The 17,791-nt window shown below is 42.7% G+C and overlaps 1 protein-coding gene and 1 long non-coding RNA gene across 3 annotated transcripts in view; one reads left to right on the top strand and one right to left on the bottom strand.

The window, feature by feature from the left end:
* The window catches only part of LOC134179096 (chromodomain-helicase-DNA-binding protein 8-like), a 34,321-nt gene extending 19,883 nt beyond the window's left edge, over nucleotides 1-14,438 (top strand). Inside the window, exons 19-46 of one of the 2 annotated variants that reach the window (XM_062645996.1) lie at nucleotides 16-134; nucleotides 195-353; nucleotides 417-505; nucleotides 571-661; nucleotides 727-834; nucleotides 901-1,191; nucleotides 1,262-1,364; nucleotides 3,163-3,236; nucleotides 3,296-3,384; nucleotides 3,442-3,531; nucleotides 3,593-3,693; nucleotides 5,396-5,492; nucleotides 6,361-6,622; nucleotides 6,687-6,751; nucleotides 6,810-6,908; nucleotides 6,975-7,093; nucleotides 8,690-8,775; nucleotides 8,839-8,954; nucleotides 9,019-9,523; nucleotides 10,779-11,025; nucleotides 11,094-11,153; nucleotides 11,528-11,595; nucleotides 11,652-11,804; nucleotides 11,871-11,964; nucleotides 12,020-12,150; nucleotides 12,210-12,347; nucleotides 12,407-12,511; nucleotides 13,847-14,438. In XM_062645996.1, the coding sequence (XP_062501980.1) occupies nucleotides 16-134; nucleotides 195-353; nucleotides 417-505; nucleotides 571-661; nucleotides 727-834; nucleotides 901-1,191; nucleotides 1,262-1,364; nucleotides 3,163-3,236; nucleotides 3,296-3,384; nucleotides 3,442-3,531; nucleotides 3,593-3,693; nucleotides 5,396-5,492; nucleotides 6,361-6,622; nucleotides 6,687-6,751; nucleotides 6,810-6,908; nucleotides 6,975-7,093; nucleotides 8,690-8,775; nucleotides 8,839-8,954; nucleotides 9,019-9,523; nucleotides 10,779-11,025; nucleotides 11,094-11,153; nucleotides 11,528-11,595; nucleotides 11,652-11,804; nucleotides 11,871-11,964; nucleotides 12,020-12,150; nucleotides 12,210-12,347; nucleotides 12,407-12,511; nucleotides 13,847-14,290 (4,103 nt within the window). In that variant the 3' untranslated portion in view covers nucleotides 14,291-14,438. Of the gene's footprint in view, nucleotides 1-15; nucleotides 135-194; nucleotides 354-416; nucleotides 506-570; nucleotides 662-726; nucleotides 835-900; nucleotides 1,192-1,261; nucleotides 1,365-3,162; nucleotides 3,237-3,295; nucleotides 3,385-3,441; nucleotides 3,532-3,592; nucleotides 3,694-5,395; nucleotides 5,493-6,360; nucleotides 6,623-6,677; nucleotides 6,752-6,809; nucleotides 6,909-6,974; nucleotides 7,094-8,689; nucleotides 8,776-8,838; nucleotides 8,955-9,018; nucleotides 9,524-10,778; nucleotides 11,026-11,093; nucleotides 11,154-11,527; nucleotides 11,596-11,651; nucleotides 11,805-11,870; nucleotides 11,965-12,019; nucleotides 12,151-12,209; nucleotides 12,348-12,406; nucleotides 12,512-13,846 lie in introns of both variants that reach the window. The other variant, XM_062645995.1, reaches the window with a different exon arrangement.
* A 1,493-nt stretch (nucleotides 14,439-15,931) lies between these two features.
* On the bottom strand, nucleotides 15,932-17,791 carry LOC134179024 (uncharacterized). Its single transcript, XR_009969750.1, has 5 exons — nucleotides 17,479-17,791; nucleotides 16,814-17,410; nucleotides 16,576-16,752; nucleotides 16,376-16,502; nucleotides 15,932-16,165 (listed from the first exon to the last, which is right to left on the bottom strand). It is a non-coding gene; the product is annotated as an uncharacterized LOC134179024 (long non-coding RNA).

Raw genomic sequence — 17,791 nt, 5'->3', positions numbered from 1 at the left:
GTGTGTCTTTTGTAGACTCGGATCGTTTTGTCTTCTTGTTGTGCACGCGGGCTGGCGGTCTTGGCATCAACTTGACTGCAGCCGACACGGTGATTATCTTTGATTCGGATTGGAATCCACAAAACGACTTACAAGTGCGTTGGTTTTATTTCATAACGAGTGATTGGTTTTGTTATTTGTGTATGATGTGATAGGCTCAGGCTCGATGTCATCGTATTGGACAAGACAAGGCAGTCAAGGTTTATCGCTGTGTTACAAGGAACACGTACGAGAGAGAGATGTTTGACAGAGCGAGCATGAAACTCGGTCTCGATCGGGCAGTTCTACAGTCGATGAATGCCGGCAATGCAACCGTATGTTCCATTGTACTAGAAAACTAATGTTTACACAGTGTGTAAGTTTCTTTTCTGGTATAGCAGCCACAGATGAGCAAGAAGCAAGTGGAGGATTTGCTGAAGAAAGGAGCTTATGGTGCTCTTATGGACGATGATACAGACAGTGCAAAGTAAAAAAAACACAAAAAGTTGTCGTGTTTGTTGGTTTACATTCAGAATGTTACTTTGTCAACAGATTCTGTGAAGAAGATATCGATCAGATTCTTGAGAGAAGAACCCAAGTTATCGTGTTAGACACGGAATCGAAGGGATCAACATTTGCTAAGGTTTACTTACGGCCGACATGTTTGGTATGTCGGTTGACTGGCTAAGTTGTTTATTTCTATTGCAGGCAAGTTTCACGGCAGCTGACAGCCATCTCGACATTGATATCAATGATCCTGATTTCTGGGAGAAATGGGCAAAGAAAGCTCACGTGGACACGAGGAGATCATCGAGAGTGAGTATCGTACGTCGACGAGAGGTGCTGTAGTCATGTTTTATGTTTGACCGTCTGTGTCATTAGAGCGAACTGATTATTCATCACCCGCGTCAACGCAAGCAGACGAAACGTTACGTTATCGGTTCAGAGAGTCACGATATTGCCGATTTCTCCGACTCCGATCCCGATGTGGATGAGGAGCAGTTGCTACTCGGATCGAAAATCGTTCAGAAAGGATACTCAAGAGCGGAGTGCTTCAAAGTTGAGAAGCAGCTTCTCACGTACGGTTGGGGTCGCTGGAGAGACATTTTGACGAACGGCAACTTCAAGCGGAAAATGACTCAAAGAGACGTCGAAGCTATTGCAAGGATGATGGTACTGTGTAACTGCTAAACTTTTTCACTATTCGACTTTAATTGTGATTGTGCGTCGTGTTTGTCATCAGTGTGTCTACTGCTTGCACTGCTGTAAGCCCGATGAGAGGATTCGCGAGTCAGTTTTGGACATCTTATCTCTGCCAAGCATTGCTGAAGATGAATTTGACACGGGTGAGTATGTACACATTGTGCTCTACGACGGTGCAGTCTATTTCTACAATGTTTCCATCTAAGGGCTGACCTAATTGAATTTTTTATGCGTGTTTTTTGCTGGTCCACAGTGTTTCTTTCTAGTCTTGCATAGCCAGACCCCATCATACTTTTGGTGGGAAAGGGTATGGTGAAATGCCTAATTCATTCTTGTTCTGTGCTCCCAAGAATCGTGGTGATAAAGGCCAGTTAAAGAAAGCAGGAGGTCTAAGAAGGTGTCTCTCAATCGCATTCTGCGCGTGTCACATTTGTTGATTATGGTCATAGAGTTGCATGCACTAATCAGAGATTCGTTCGTCAACCCTGTAGACCAGGAGGGATGTACATTTTGTGGCCAAATTGTTCATGAGGCTGTGCTTCATGGATTGACGTTTAACTTTGGGCTAATTTCGATCTATTGTTGGCTGTTGTGAGTCTGACGAAAGACATGTAGCGTCACGTGCCTTTGTTTAGCCAATTAACCCTTTTCTTAGTCTCATTCACACTTTTTTGTCTCATTATTGCATTACTGTACAAGATTGATGAACGAATGTGTGATCTCTGATTATATTAGGGAAGTGCAGAACAAGAATTGTATACAGTAGGTATTTCCTCGGACCCTTTCTCGCCGGAAGATGGAGAGGGTCTGGCTACGCAAGACTACAATGTTCCAGATAGGATTTGAAAATGGCAAGGCAGCGTTGCAGGGCATGTGAGCCACCATCCTAGATTGGCGTGGCCTGCAGGGTTAAAATTAAAAACTAAAGTATGAGAAGGAATTATAGTGCAAGGCTGCCAGGAATTTCATCTTGCATGTTGGGATTTCTATGGGCATGTGTAACTTCCAGCAGCAATTACAGATTGTACTACTCTGGTGTGAATAGTGAGTACTGCACAACAAAATTATTACAGGCCTTTCTAGCTTTACTGTATTATAGTAATAGGACAGCATTTGTACGAGCAGAAGAGCTGCAGCAAGCGAGCACTTTGAGTTACATCAATGAATGTCGACTGCGCTACATTTAGTTCAGTTGCCATGTCCTAAAGAGGGTCTTCAGCGATTGCGAATCCTTCCCTGTTGTCAACAACCCGTTCTTAGGCACTTGACTGACAGCATCTTTTCAGGCGGCGACAGCTGCAGTGACAAGCGCAGTAGTGGTATCCTGTCAAATTGCAAATCTTGCTATCCCGGATATGTTCTTTCTGTGCTTGATTCTATTACTAGCTCATTTACAATATGTTGGAAAAGATCTGTGTACTAAGATCTGTGACTAAACGCTGCATACAATAGAGCGCAGACTAGTGAACGTCGCCCTGAATTAGGGCACGGCGCATGGAGACCAAGGCACAGTGCTACACCATGCTCAAACAGCCTAGCTGTAACACTGGGTCCAGTTTTGAACTTAACAAACAAGAATAAAAGTTCAATGTGTGCATGCGCAATGATATTATGTTTGCTGTAAAATGACGTAATTGGTAGTTCGTACAGTCTACGACTACTTGTCAATCATCAGATGACTCCCCAAGTGTAAACATTGCAACAACTGTTTTTGCATTCTGCCCTGTCCCACCGTCATTTAATGTCTATTTTGTTATCTCGTTTATAGCCAATGCAATGAGAACTGTGCATGCTCAAAATGCTACGTGATTGTTACTTTTATATCTTTTTCCAGTCGGTCGGTTTGGTTTTCATGTCCAAATATCCAAGCATGAATTTTTTAGGGATCTGGCTTACACGTATTTTGATGTATGTTTGCATGTGTGTTATGTGACTATGCAGACGATGGCAGGAAAAGAAGAAGAAGAAAGGGAACTAAGAAAATTAGTCGCTCGGCAGCACAACATTTTGGAATGGTTGAGTAGTGAAATTTAACGTTCTATGATGGTGTGGTTGACATCGATGTCTGTTGCAGCAAGACACAACCGTCCTAATGGCCAAAGATCCGAACTCATTCTTTGAAGACGAAGGCTACAAGAAGCATCTTCAAAACCATGCGAATAAGTGAGGCAGAGAAATGACGTGGATAGTAGACAAAATGTAACGGTTTTGTTATTGCAGAGTGCTGAATCGTGTTCGACAGCTTGTTTTTCTGGAGAGAGATATTATTGGAGACAGAGGTGACCTGTTTCTCAATGGTGTGCCGGCCAGGTTTGCTTTGGTTTTGTATACTGATTTGTGGAGGTTGGTGTGACGATTGTGTATTGTGTAGTGATCTCGATTTGGTGGTTCCTCCTGCCGAAGGTGACCCACCAGCGTCATGGTGGGACGAAGCAATGGATCTTTCTTTGTTGGTCGGAGTTTTCAAGTTTGGTATGTCAGTGTTTTGAAATTTTATGGTAGACGTAGTCGTAATCTTGGCAATCTTACAAAACGTTCAGTCGTCAAGGAGTTTAGACTTTTACATATATTTCATAAATATCAAATAATGACATCAATTGTTCTGGCAATTAAACAAAATCCCAGGACTTTAGAGATGTCACTCTCAGTCTGACATGAGTAATTCCACTATTATACTCTACAGCATAAAAACAAATTTGTTGGGTTCACAGTAACTTGAGTGACTTTAGTGGTCAGGATGGCAACCTCGCTTGTATAGTTGGTCACATGAACTCAGTTAGTTGTCACATGACAACTTGATGACCACTCTTTGAACACTTGTGCATGCATTTGATGCGTCAGCTGCATAGATTGTAGTGTGCCGATAATGTGTGTTACTGCTGATAAAACACAAGGAAATTGTCTGTGGGAAAGGCATTTTGGTCGTACGCAAGCATTGAAAGATACTGTCCTTAATATCAGAGTTCTAGCTATGGGATAGAGCCCAACCGTCACAGTCCACGTTATTGTTTTTTGTTACTACTCTTCTTTGGCATTTGTAGAGATTTCCGAGCCAAGCACAGTCACTGAGGAAAATTACACAAAACATTCTTGTTTACGACCTACATGACTTCAGTCCTAAAAAAATATTTAATTTCACAAGCATTAGGTAAGCATACAGCATTCGAGATCTTCAGTCATGCATTGCGTGTTTTCCCTGTCAGCACTGAGTGTACAAACATGACGGTTGGATGACATTCAACTGTGAAAACACCTTCCCAACCATCAATTTGACAGCAAAATAGTTCTAGCTAGTACCCTGCATACCGTATTGCCATGAATAGTGCCTCATGGGTCACTATTTTTCATAGTTTTGAAACATGTGGCATTATTTGATCATGGGTATTATTATTTTTCAAACACAGTGACTGTTGCATCGTTTGCATGCCATCATACTGCACGACAACGCGAACAAACTACCATAATCTAATCTGACAGTCTTACTGGTATGTATTGCATAATCCTAGCTACTTTTGCTTTCATGTGAGTTATATTCCTTCTCTGTTGCATACGTTGAATCTTCATCGTCACTCAGTGGTTCTATCTGGGTGTTCATTTCATCACAGCCGTACACATTGATAGACACGCATGCATATAACTGGGTTTGAATACTACCACAGTGGGGCACTAATCGAGCATGGGGCATTATTATTGTTATAGGGTCACCATGGGACATTATTTGAGCATGGGGCACTCACTATTCACGGAAATACGGTAATCTAGTTATAGTTATATACAATGTTTGACTCATGCTGCATGTAGTGTTTAGCTGGAGCAGTGTGCTTACAATTAATTGTAGCTTTAAAGCTGCCTGCTAGCAAAGGTTCACTAGTAATTGTATAATAGGTGTTAGATGTTTTGTACATCAACAGTGCAAAGTCGTATGTGATGTCTCCAGTTGTAAACAGATGCCATCATCGTTAGATTGATTCAAGTAGAGAATTATCTTGATGCATTTATGGCCTTACAGTCAAAGTATTGCACCAATGAGCAATGGCAGTATATTCAAAATTTCTCAACAGAAGAACACTGCCAATTAGTCAACTACCAATTTGTTGTTGTAAATTATTGTATGCAAGGGTGATAGAATTCTGAGCGTATTATTTTTTTGGTCCAACCGTGTGTTGATGTTTAGGTTATGAGAAGTATGCACAGATGTATGATGATCCTTCACTGTGCTTTATGGATCGTTGCGGTCGACCTCCATCTTCTGGCAAGAAAGCAGAGAAAATGTAAGCAATACTCTTGATATTACTAACAGGAAATTGACTAAACTTCAAGAGTAAATAAGAACATGGCATAGGACGTAAACACCATTTTTGTGTCTATTGGTATGTCACTGAAATGGCAAGATCTGTGTTGGTTAACTAACTGCCCGGTTGTCACACATCTAAATTTTATCCTCGAAACATTATAATATAAAATGTATCTTTGGCCTCAAGAATTGCCATATGTCCGGGCTTTTGCATAGACATGTGCACATGAAGCATTGTCAAATATGGCCGCTAGACGGAAGTCTGTGGAAGCTCAAGATGGCAACTTAGTGAAGAAGTGAGCGACTTCTCTTCTCAACTGTGGCTTCTGCTTTCAAGTCGAGATGCCAGGATCACTTTCTGTGTGATGTACTGCTTCTGTAGAGAGTCAACTGGCAGAAACCTTTGTTCGTAATATTGTGTTGAGCATCGTTGAACTGTTTAGAGAATTGATTTAGCTTGATAGGATAATGAAACAAATAATTACATCGAAAGGACTTAGTCTCGAAGAGCAATAGAATTAGTACGGTAGCTTGGTTCCATTGTGTGAGTTTTGTGTACACAACGTACTGCAATTACAGAACTCCAATGTTAGTGCTAATTTCCCACTCAATTTCTTACCCTTTTCCTACCACTAAATATCTCATTTAGAATTACAGTGTAAGAACACGATACAATTGACGTGATATTGTAGATCATTTGCGTTAGTGTTTGCAACAGTAATCATGAATGGTTGCGACGTGGACACGGTCCAATTATTTTTATTACATACAGTTGTTGCACACTTGTGTTGTCGAGCTTTGTGTGTGAGCAAACATGATTGCTGTCTAATCATATGGTCTATTAGCAACAAGGTCGAGGAAGAAGACGAGGACGATGAGGAGGCACACGGTGAGGATGGTGACTCTCAGGCAAGCGCCACTGATATCAAAGACATCGACATTCCTGTCTACGAGGGCCATCGCATGACAACAAGATCAGACACAGAGAGAGGAAACAAACCAGCCTTTCCATCTCCGGCCGATGTGAACACACGGTTTAGGAGGCTCATTGCTTCATTCATGAAGTTGCAAAGAAAAGAGCAGAGTCGAAGAATGCAGGCCAAAAAGGTTTGTCTTCGAATGTCCTTGTCTTCTGGCATGCGATCGTTGCATCGTTTGTTAGGAACAACAGAGGCGTCAAAGGTTTGAGGAAATGGTGAAGCAGAAGGAGATCCGACGTGCCGAAATGGCACAGAAGTGAGTCGTTTGAAATAGAAATTATGGGCGTTAATCGTGAGACTCTCTTCTGGTTTAGATGGTCAAAACGTGAAGAGCAAGACTTCTATCGCACGATATCGTTGTTTGGTATTGTACGAGATCCAACCACTGGCCAATACGATTGGTCAAAGTTTAGGCATGTTCTTACGTTTTTAGTCGTGAAGGTCTTTGTTAGGTGGAAAGTAATGTTTGGCTTGTTTAGGGTGTTGGCTAAGTTGGAGAAGAAGGGAAACGATCGACTCAGCCAATACTGTGAGGAGTTTCTAGAAATGTGCCACGCTGTGTGTAACAAGGGAAAATCATCGACTAAACATACGACAGGTATTTTCAAAAGACACGTACCTTCTTTGTTCATGATTTTGTACGATGTCACTCAGTACACTTGCTATTTCATCGATAATCTTGTAGTCTTTCGTCCTTAGTGTGTCAACACTTGAATTTCCGTTAGAGTGAACTATTTATGCATGCCTGGTGTGTATCGAGGGCCGTTTAGGTCTAGTATTGTGTGCAGCACAGTGTAAGCCTATGAGAGAGAGAGAGAGCATAAAAGAATTAGTTTAAAGCTGTAGTTGACTTGTTAAAATGCTACTTATTGTCATTGTCATTTTATATTATTTAAAGATACATGGTCACGCTCAGACGTACGCACTACATCCCTTTAAAAAGGGTGCACATTTTCAAACACTCAGTAACCAAGAGGACTTAGACGCTCTAATTTGCACTGAAGGCAAAGCTGACTGATTTCTCTCTATATTATGAATTGGAACAATCAAGACATTGCAGTATGAGGTTGCATTAGACCGTGACTCTGGTAGCTAAATTCTAGGCTTTCTAGATGTAGTCTCGGAATTTTTCTTCTAAAACCTCAAACTGAGGTTGCTACACTGCAGTTTTGGTAAAATTTGACAAGCACCCTTGCACTTTGAACCAGTCATAAACCTGCCGCTGCTAGCAGTTCCAGAAAGTCGCAAACCATACATTTCTCATTGTATTGACAATTATAGAGCTGAAAAGTAGTGTAGATGATCTTGTGTCGTAATTTGCTGCTCTCTGTGAAGGCATCTTTTTCTAAAAGCTCGTGTAATACAATTTCTTAAGAATTAGTTGTCTGAGTATGTAATTATTGAAAATTTATAATTGACGTACATTTTCTGTTGAATAAATTTTTAATATACCATATAAGCTTAAATAAGCCCCGCAGCCCTAATAAGCCCCACGTCGCAAACAAGACCCGTGGGGGTTGTTGTGTTAGCAAGACTACGCATGCTTTTGTAAGAAAGTCTCGGAAACACGTATAGTTTTAGCTATGAACAAGAAAACATTGAAAGTGTTATCGTGAAAGAGGGAAGAAGCTGCATTGCTATACGGTAGAAGGAAACTGAAGGTTGTGAGAAGGCAAAAGTAGTTGGAAACCGGACGGCAGCTTGAGAACATGGCGTGAACGAGAAGACAGTGATGAAATGGTGGAGTAAAGACGCAGACCATACAAGCTGTTGGGCAACCAAGCAAGACATATCACTTAGAAGGAGGCGGTTGGCACGTTACCAATAGATAAGCCCCACACCTTACTTAATCGGTCCCATATCTGCAACTGCCTGAAAGAAAAGCCTCGTGGGGCGTATTTGAGTTTATACAATATAACATTCACTATCATGTCACATGTTCAGCTTTGTTTATGAGCCACTCCGCCCCCTTTTAGACCCACGTGATGCCCTTGCACATCTGACTTAGACTCGTACCCAGTCCTCTCGTGCGCACTCCATGTGTACGTTTATTAGCACGAGCTTTTTGTGGCACTAGCGACTGACTTTGAAACGTTATAGTCTGCTCTGTAGTTAACAATGTGATGTATTAATTAAAAACTGGAGTCTCCTTAATTGCCACACTTTGCCGCTCATTACCGATAACATGTTGTAGGCAAATTTTGTATTGAGCCTATCTCGGAAGAGAAAGCCAGTCGTGTACTGCAGCGTGTGCAACTGTTGTCAGCCATACGAGAAGAGGTATGCGATAATTTTTATGTCTCGGGTGACGTTTGTAATAGAGTCGCATTCGATTTTGTTCAGATCTTTCCTCATCCCGAATTACACACGAGATTGCAACTGTGTCAATCGTCGTTGGACTTGCCCAGCTGGTGGATCGCCGGTCAACATGATCACGAGCTACTGATTGGAGTAGCAAGGTAAACTTTGTGTCTTTATTTTTATCCATGATTATCGACATGATTTTCTGGTTGTTGTGACTAGGCACGGCTTAGTGCGTACTGAAGTTCACGTAGCCAACGATCCCGAGCTATCGTTTTCTCAATATGTTCCTGAGCCTTTGCCTTCTTCATCGTCTGGTGTCCTCTCTCCGGTGCCATTCGGTCCGGTGGTGTTGCCCGGTGCTCCTTTCAGTGGCGATGTACTAACTCCCGGACAATCTCAAGATGGGGTCAGTCCCAGTACTGTGGACGGCGAAGGGGAGCAGGAAGGAAATAGGCAGGAATTGCTCAGTGACGGTGCAAAGACTGGCGAACAAGGAAATGGTTCTAGTAACAGTGACATCCAACAGGCAAGCCAAGAGAATGGTAGCAATGGCGGACCTCGTCAAGCGACGGCTAACGACAGTGAAGTGAATAGTCGTCATAGCAGCACTCCTGTTACGCCCGTCCGTATTCATCCACCTGTCCCCATTGTAAACCTCGCAGGAACACCGCTGGATGCTCATACTGCTTCTGTTATAGCCCAGTGGCAAGCAAGATGGCCAAAGGTTGGTCATCACACCTTAAATTACGTCATTTATTTACTTGTTGTTTATTTATTTGTTTATTTATTTATTTATTTGTTTATTCAAGTCTTTTAATCTGGCTGTTAGTATCCCATAAAAGAAGATTGTTGCGAGGGAAAAATTTGTATGATTTCGTGCAATGGTCTTCACTCACGCAAATTGGATTTCTCACGACAAATTTTATTTGCACATGAGTGGCAGACATGTTGATACTGCATAACTTTTATAGGAAAGCGGCTTAGAAAAGAGGCATATTTGTTGTATGTGTGGACGTTGCCTCGAGCAGCCTATCAGCTAATGAAGTTTTGTCATCAAACAGGAAGGTGGAATTGGCAGTATGTCAGTAGGGCCACTTGTTCATCTACTGTACGAGAGTGCGGAAGACATAACACTCTTATACAGACCATCGCGAACAGCGGGCAGATATTGGAACATATGCGGCACAGACTTTTGCATTACGCTACTTCACAAGTGGATTCTTTTTGTCTAGGATTTTATTAGTTCTACACTGTACACCTACAGTTGTAGTGAATGTCTCTATAAATAGGAAGACTGGAATCGCACTTTGAAATAGAAAGTTTAGAAACGACAGTCAGCAGTAATGAGATGTTGTCCTAGTCCCTACAGTGTAATGAAGTATGTCAACAGTATAGTTTACCAACTAATGCTTCTTAATACTAGTACTGAAATAGAACAAATTTTTCCTCACAAATTCTGCTTTTATTATAGGTTATAGACCGCTGGTGAGTGTATATACAAAATATATCCACTTGAAGGGTGAAGCCCAAGTGCTAACATGCTAATGAGCTGCGCATAGCAGTTTGTATTTTGTTTATACACTCGCCAACAGGTTTATACCAGCTTGTACTGTAGCACCCTAGCTACGTCTGCACCAGTGTTCAGTATTTGCTTAGAATAAGTGACATATCTCACTTTTGTTAGATATTGACAAGTCAATAAACCAGTAGCCCAGTCAGTTGTATGACTCGATTTATTGACCGGTCAATATGAAATTGAAGTGGGATATGTCACTTATTCTAAGCAAATATTGCACACTGATTGGCGCAGACGAAGCTACGGTGCTACATTTTTTTCTTTATTTATTTATTTAGTTAGTTAGTTAGTTATCTAGTTATTCAAGTCTGTTGATCTGGCTGTTAATATGCCTGATTGTCTGCTTGCCTGCCACCTGTCTGTATGTATCTGATGTCAAGTGTTTGTTGTTAATTTTTTGTAGGAGCGTGTCATCATCCATCGTTTGAGTCAAATTATTTATTGTGTGAGGAACAACTTGTGGCCAGTGGACCAGCGGCAGCTCATGTCGCCCAGCTTCATGCAGTCGAGACTGAGAATGAAAGGTGAAGACGAGTTGGATGAGGACGACGAGAATCGTCCCTTCAAAGTCAAGGAGGTTAGCAGAGATGGTCTGAAAATGACATTCAGGAAGAACATGAAGTTACAGGAAGGCGACGATTCAGATTACGGTATAACTGATTAGATACCATTTAATAATTTTAATACGAAGAACATGAAGCAGTCGCTGATGTTTTAGAAAATGGAGAAACGGATTCTGGTGGGGAGATTCCTGTGTTTCCCGTGTCTACTCCGACTGGTTAGCTTTGAGTCATAGAAACTTGTGTGTGTGTGTGTGTGTGTGTGTGTGTGTGTGTGTGTGTGTGTGTCTGTGTGTGTGTGTGTGTCTGTGTGTGTCTGTGTCTGTCTGTGTCTTTGTCTGTGTCTGTCTGTGTCTGTGTCTCTGTGTTTCTGTGTCTGTGTCTGTCTATCTGCGCATGCGCGCGTGTGTGTGTGGTGTGTGTTTGTCTCTGTGTGTGTTTGTCTGTGTGTGTGTTTGTCTGCCTGTGTGTGTGTGTGTGTGCGCGCGTGCGCGGTCGCGTGTGGGTAATGATTTGATTTGTTGTGTGGCTCTTTATCTGTGCTGTGGTCAGAACGAATTTGGCATTCAATACGTGTTGTTGCCTTGTTTAGGAAGAAAGGCCAGCGGACGATTGCAGAAGAATATGTCGAGATCTTGGAACACAGGCGGGACGGACGATGTATGTGGTTTTGTAATGGGTTGGAGCTGTTTGGCAGTGTGGTTTTTTGTCTGAAGGCTTTCAGTCCTTCTCATGTGAGTGCGATGTTGGAGGGGGCGCCAGTGAAGCGTGGGAAAGGGAAAGTGAAGGTGACTCAGTTGGATGACTCGGATGAAGACTGGGGTGTCAGTACATTAAGCAGTGCCAAGAAGCGACGAAGAAAGCAGAAGGTACTGTACAGCATGCCATCTGCACTCAACTTCATTCCACCACTAAGGCATTACTATATTGTGTAGCAGTCGGACAAAGTGTTTATCCCGGATGCTGGATATGGGGGAGCTACGAAGGTAGAAACAATCGCTCACAGACGACCCAAACGGAAAGCAGCCGGTTAGTTTACTGCGTCACTTAGTCGTGGTGGCTTTAGCAGTTGTTATTGTGATAGAACGACGTGTTGCTGTCATTCACAAAGAGACAGGAGAGAGACTGACGGGAACAGCTGCACCAACGGTTCAGAAGCTCGACGCTTGGCTAGAAGAAAATCCCGACTACGAAGTAGAACAAGAATCGGCCAGGGTGTGTAGACGTTACTGGTACAGCATGTGTCAGTATGTTACATCTGTCTTTTGCTTCAGGAGATAGATGGGAAGCCACCGTCTGCAAAGCGTCAGCGTCCTCCTACTTTGCAGCTCGATGAGAAACACGAAAGGCCGAATGCCGAGCACTCCAAGGAACCGACGGTAAACGTGGTCAACAGGGAGACAGGCAGAGTGGTGGGTGGCATGTGTTTTGCGTTTACGTGCTCGTTTGGGACACGGTCATGTTCATGTAGATTTCAGGAGCGACTGCGCCAAGACTGAGTAGATTAAATAGTTGGCTCGAGTCTCACTCCGATTTCGATGTGGCAGATGATTGGAGAGGATTTGTAATGCAACACGTAAGTAGAGCAGTAGGTGTCTTGCTTGGACATCTTTGTTGTACAGAACCTGAGAAGGGTCATGCTGTGCTTCACTGTGGATGACCCTTCTCGGCTAGGGTCAGCTGTGCTCGCCTATGCGGTCTGTTACTAACAATAGACATTCAGATCTGCTGTGCTTTGCTATGCAGTCTGCTACTAAAAACAGCCAGTAGGATGACAAACGTCATCACAAATGTGTCGGAACAATGTTCTCACTGAAATATGTCGTTTGCACCTTTCTTAGTTAGTTTGAAATATTTGAATGGATGTTTGTTTTATTCAACCACATGGTGAACAAAGAATGCTATCCTCTTTCACAGGCCCTCTTAACGGGCACGGATTACAGGGGGCAGTGCTCAGGTCTGTTAAAATTGGATAGATAATTGGGAACTGAAGTCCTGCGAATAAACAGTCACAACACGCGTTTGATTGACCACCGACAGGGTGGTTATAGTCGTTGGCATGTTTCCCACTGCCAACGAATAGCATGGAATGTGAGGTGCAGCAAGCGTTGGCTGTGCTTGTCACAACCCGAACAGCAGCATGGGAAGCCAGCGTAAAGTAGGTTTAACTAATGCCTTCAACGGGTGTACTGTACGTGTGTTACCACTAGACTCATTGGAGTCATGCAGACACTGATCTTGCTGACAGACCTTCAGTGTCTTTTTTGCCCCAAGAATAGAAGACCTTTGTGTAAGTCATACAGCTCTACTAAATTACCACTGTGTCGCTTTGTTTGGCGCGTGTGGAACCGAACTATAGGGTGGATAGGCGCATAGCTACGATGCCTGTGAAAATAGGCAAAACACACAACAAAGAGTAAGCGCAAGATACGCTGGTTTACCATCGTGCTGTTTGGCTTGTGCCCAAGCACAACAACTCTTGTTACACACCTCACATTTGGATGATTCCCCATTCGTTTGCAGTTGAAGACATAACGTGACTGACTATAATCACCTTGCTGGTAGTCCATTGAACGCATAACGTGACTGTTTATTAACAGGACTTTCGTTCCCAATTAAATGTCCAATTTCAATAGTCCCTCTTTGTGTGCGGGCACTGTCCCTTAGTTAAATGCTAAATAGTTGTGACGTTTCGATTCCTTGATTATTATTGGTTATTCATATTAGCAGACTGCATAGGAATGCAAGCAGATGGGATGCACGTCTATTATTAGTGATGGAGTGCATAAGCGAGCGCAGCAGAGTCTAGCCGAGAAGGGTCATGCATAGTGAAGGAGAGCATGACCCTTCTCGGCGTCGGTATTGTTGTCTTTCATGCAGGACGATGAGTGAGGAAGTGGTTGTGTTTTAGGATACACTGAAACCTCACCTGAACCACAGAATCGCAGTGCCGGGATATCACGCATCCAGTCAATTGTCAGTTTCTCCAGTAAATGCGGTACCGGGCGGGACGCTCGTATCTCCCATACAGACAGGCCTTCCGGCATACCCGGATGGTGCCTACCCGGATGGTATCCTGCAGCACAGCGCGACACCCACCTCGCCTGCTATGGCTTCATTTGCAGTGCCTCAATTGGGTGTTGTTCCCGGAGCTGTTCCCATGCCCTACTATTATCACAGTCAAGTTCCTTTCAATGTACGATCGTCTGTAAACGAGCAGGTGAGAGAAGACGTTAGCAATATGGACGAGACGAGTCGAGGATTGAGTGAAGATGTAGATGGACAGAAGGATGTTTATGTCGGTGACGACGATGATTATAGTCCTGAACAGTCGGGCGACGAGGCCGATATGTAGTGATTGTGTTCGCATAGTAAGTATTTGGCTATTTGTCTGAGATATTAACAGAATAGGGAATGTTGTCTGAAGTACAGTACAGTACAGTAGGATGCGTTTAGTTGACACACTTGTGAAGAATATACATATAGTTGCATACTATATTTCACTAACGTGTTGTGTGTGTGCTGTGCAAGCTTATGGATGAGATGTAGTTGTTGTTGACATACAGCAAGTTCTTTATCAGCGCGAGGGGCTAGTGTGCTATATACATTGTAGGCCTTGGGTGTACACTGCCTGATATTTGAGTGGTTGACCAGTGGCATCACCAGCCTTATGTAGGGTTGGGGGCAGACTTCCTGTGGTACATGTATGCATACTGACTACATAGAACTCAGCCCCATACCTGGGGATTCAGACTGTGCGCCCATTACATAGATTCTGTACTGCATATTCTACCAATCATTTCACTGTTCATGCAGCTGCTCATGCATGCAATCAAACTAAATGACAAACTAGAGCCTATAGTGTCGTAAACTTGCTCCAAAGTTTTGGAGAGCCAGGCCTCTTTATGGCGTAAGGCTCCTTCACTCCCTACCAACGTGTACGTTGCAATGACAGGGATGAAGGGCTTGGACACCCCGACTTTGAGCACAATCTCTATTTTTGTAAGCAAACTACCCAAGTGTAGTTCATGTACTTTCATGCCCCCCCCAACTTGCGAGTCGTTCCGCCGCCCCTGATGAAGTTAGATGTTGTCGTTATTTTGAGAGGGTACCAGAGGGTACCAGAGATTCTGCTTTCGCTGGGTAGTTCAATACTATCTATCCTAAGACATACAGAACAGTACGAAGATAGAAATTCCCAGTCTCTTGCGTTGAGTGAGCGGTCTGGCTAATCGAGACTAAGAAACTCCCATAGTCGTGTGAAGTCGCAAAGTCTGGAGGCACCTCTAGCTACAGTGTATGTACGTGTACAACAGTTTCTGATATGTACTTTGGACTTCAGGCGAAGGTATTTGAGAAATGATGCTCGGTTGTTTAGTGTCGAGCTAGTCTTCTGCTGCAGCTGCATGGTTCCTCTTTTTGTATTTTAATTTTTAATATTGTTGTAGACTAAATATTTTTGGAACAGGAACAGCCACATGAACTGCTTGGAAGATGATAAATCTCTACACGACGACGTGCTCATCAAGGGCAGTTGTGTAGTGAACAACCTGAAACTGTCGAGGAGTGTTTGATTAGGGGTAATAGCACTAGCAGGAGCCTAGCAGCAAAAGGTAGCTATTAGTCATGTGCCTATTTGAGACTCTGCTGTGTGTGTGTGTGTGTGTGTGTGTGTGTGTGTGTGTGTGTGTGTGTGTGTGTGTGCGTGCGTGTGCGTGGGCCACTGGCTGTGACGTGACGTTAGCCACTGGGGTGCAGTGAGACTTTGAGTGCTCACACCACAGTTGGCTTCACAAGTTGGTGCTCCTGCGAGTACCTGGCCTACCTCCAGGAGATTGCTAGCGCAGACCCAGAGTTCTCCTGAGTAGCGCAGACAATCCCCGCTGTTAGCTTGGGGACGCATCCAGTAATCAGCAGCTCTTAACGTTTAGGGGTGTGTGTGAATTAATTAATTACTTGAACTTGTGCAATAAATATACATGAAACCATTAGTTAAGTATATTACTATATCATATATCTATGTTAATCTAGTCTAATTAAATTAAATGTTATATCTATGTTAATCTAATCTAATTAAACTATCTACACAGTTATGTTCTTGTTCTACACATTACAGTCAAGTTTATACATCTAGCTATTTATCAATATTTACAAATGTTTGCATGTCTTGTTACCGAAGATCTACAAGTGTGGCTGGCCTTCTCATGTCCAGTATCACGTGTTTGGCATCCTGTAACACAAAACGTTTACTGGATAGAGATACTCGTGCCCATAATTTGTTATACATACAGTATATAATGGTACACACACACACACACACACACACACACACACACACACACACACACACACACACACACACACACACACACACACACACACACACACACACACACACATACACACACAAGCATACAATAGTCTCTTAATTCTCACTCACTTCTTTTCCACAAAGAGTGCCACAACTCTCAATATTACAAATGGTATTTGGCTCAGCTGCTTCTAGAGACTATTCAATAAGTTCTGCAGACAGTCTCACTTTCTCAACTTTTTCATTGTTGTTGTATCTGTTGAAGTAAAGTAACGAAAGTTTGTCACTCAACACACTAAACAGAGATTCTCTTTCTGTACGTTTAATACCTAGATGTTCTTCAGTCAATTCTTGTTCACTGAGTTTTGTGTTCGAGGAATCGGAAGAAGTTTTACATTCTACTCGTTGCTCATCGCCTTCACACACTACTTGTGATGGACTTGTACACGATTCGTCAACCAATGAACTGCTTGACTCAGGCGTCATATCAGACACAACATTGGCAACTACTTATCACAAGAGAATGATTCATACTTAAACAGTCACGTGAACACAACGACAACTTACCAGCAGATACACTCGAGCATGACATGCCAACTGGACTAGCAGCCGCACAATCGAAGTCAGAGACTTGTTTGTTTACTGGATTATATAACCTCATCCGATGATGAAGGTTCACTGACTTGCTTCAATTCTTTTCCTTCTTTACCATCAGTCTTGAAGGAAGCAGTGCTTTGCTCGTTGATGACAGCAGTTGTTGTTGAGATTACTTGTACGGTTTCTCTCTCCTCCTCTCTCTTCTCCATTTGTGTCTCATCGTTTGTAGATGCAACTTCATCTTCTTTCTGCTCTTCTTCCTCTTGTTGCGTCATCTGCTTTTCATCGTTTTGTAACGAATCCACTTCTTTCTTTGTTTGCCACTTTTCTTTCATCTTGTTGTTCTTTCTTCTGCACATTTATCTTATTATCACGTTCTTCAAGCGAGTTTTGTGATTGTGATCCTTTCGCTTCTCTTATTTCATCTCGCTGACATTTTCTTTCATTTCTTGATTGTTCTGTTTCTTGTCTATCTATTTCTCTAGAATTCTCTCTCTCGTTCTTTTCACTCACTTCGGGCGACACAATTTCGTCTTCTTTGTCCGTATTTTCTGTTCGCACTGGATTCTAAAGACGAAAACGTTAGAAACATAACGTTATTTACTTAATTGATCGTCCGTAACGGCGAAACTAACCGAACAGGAAACGAATTGTTGCACGGCTGTCGGTTCTCGAGGCCGACCACGATTTGTGTTACAAATAACGCGCGTTAGACAATTACCTTCGACGTTGCCAGGAGACAAGCAACACCGCCTTGTCGACCAAAATTGCTACACTAACAATATTTATGCCATACATTTTGTCCTTTCGCAACAATTTCTCGGTTGATCTAGAACGAGCGAGTGAATTTATATTAAAATTTGTGAAAAATATACGCAAAGACATTACTGACGTAATTTCTACATTTAGGGAGATAAATGCCGAGATATTTACTCAGGCATTTTCATA

The sequence above is a fragment of the Corticium candelabrum genome, chromosome 4, assembly GCF_963422355.1.
Source record: "Corticium candelabrum chromosome 4, ooCorCand1.1, whole genome shotgun sequence".
Lineage (NCBI taxonomy): Eukaryota > Metazoa > Porifera > Homoscleromorpha > Homosclerophorida > Plakinidae > Corticium > Corticium candelabrum.
The sequence above is the reverse complement of the archived record's forward strand: the minus strand, read 5'-3'. Positions and strand labels throughout refer to the sequence as shown.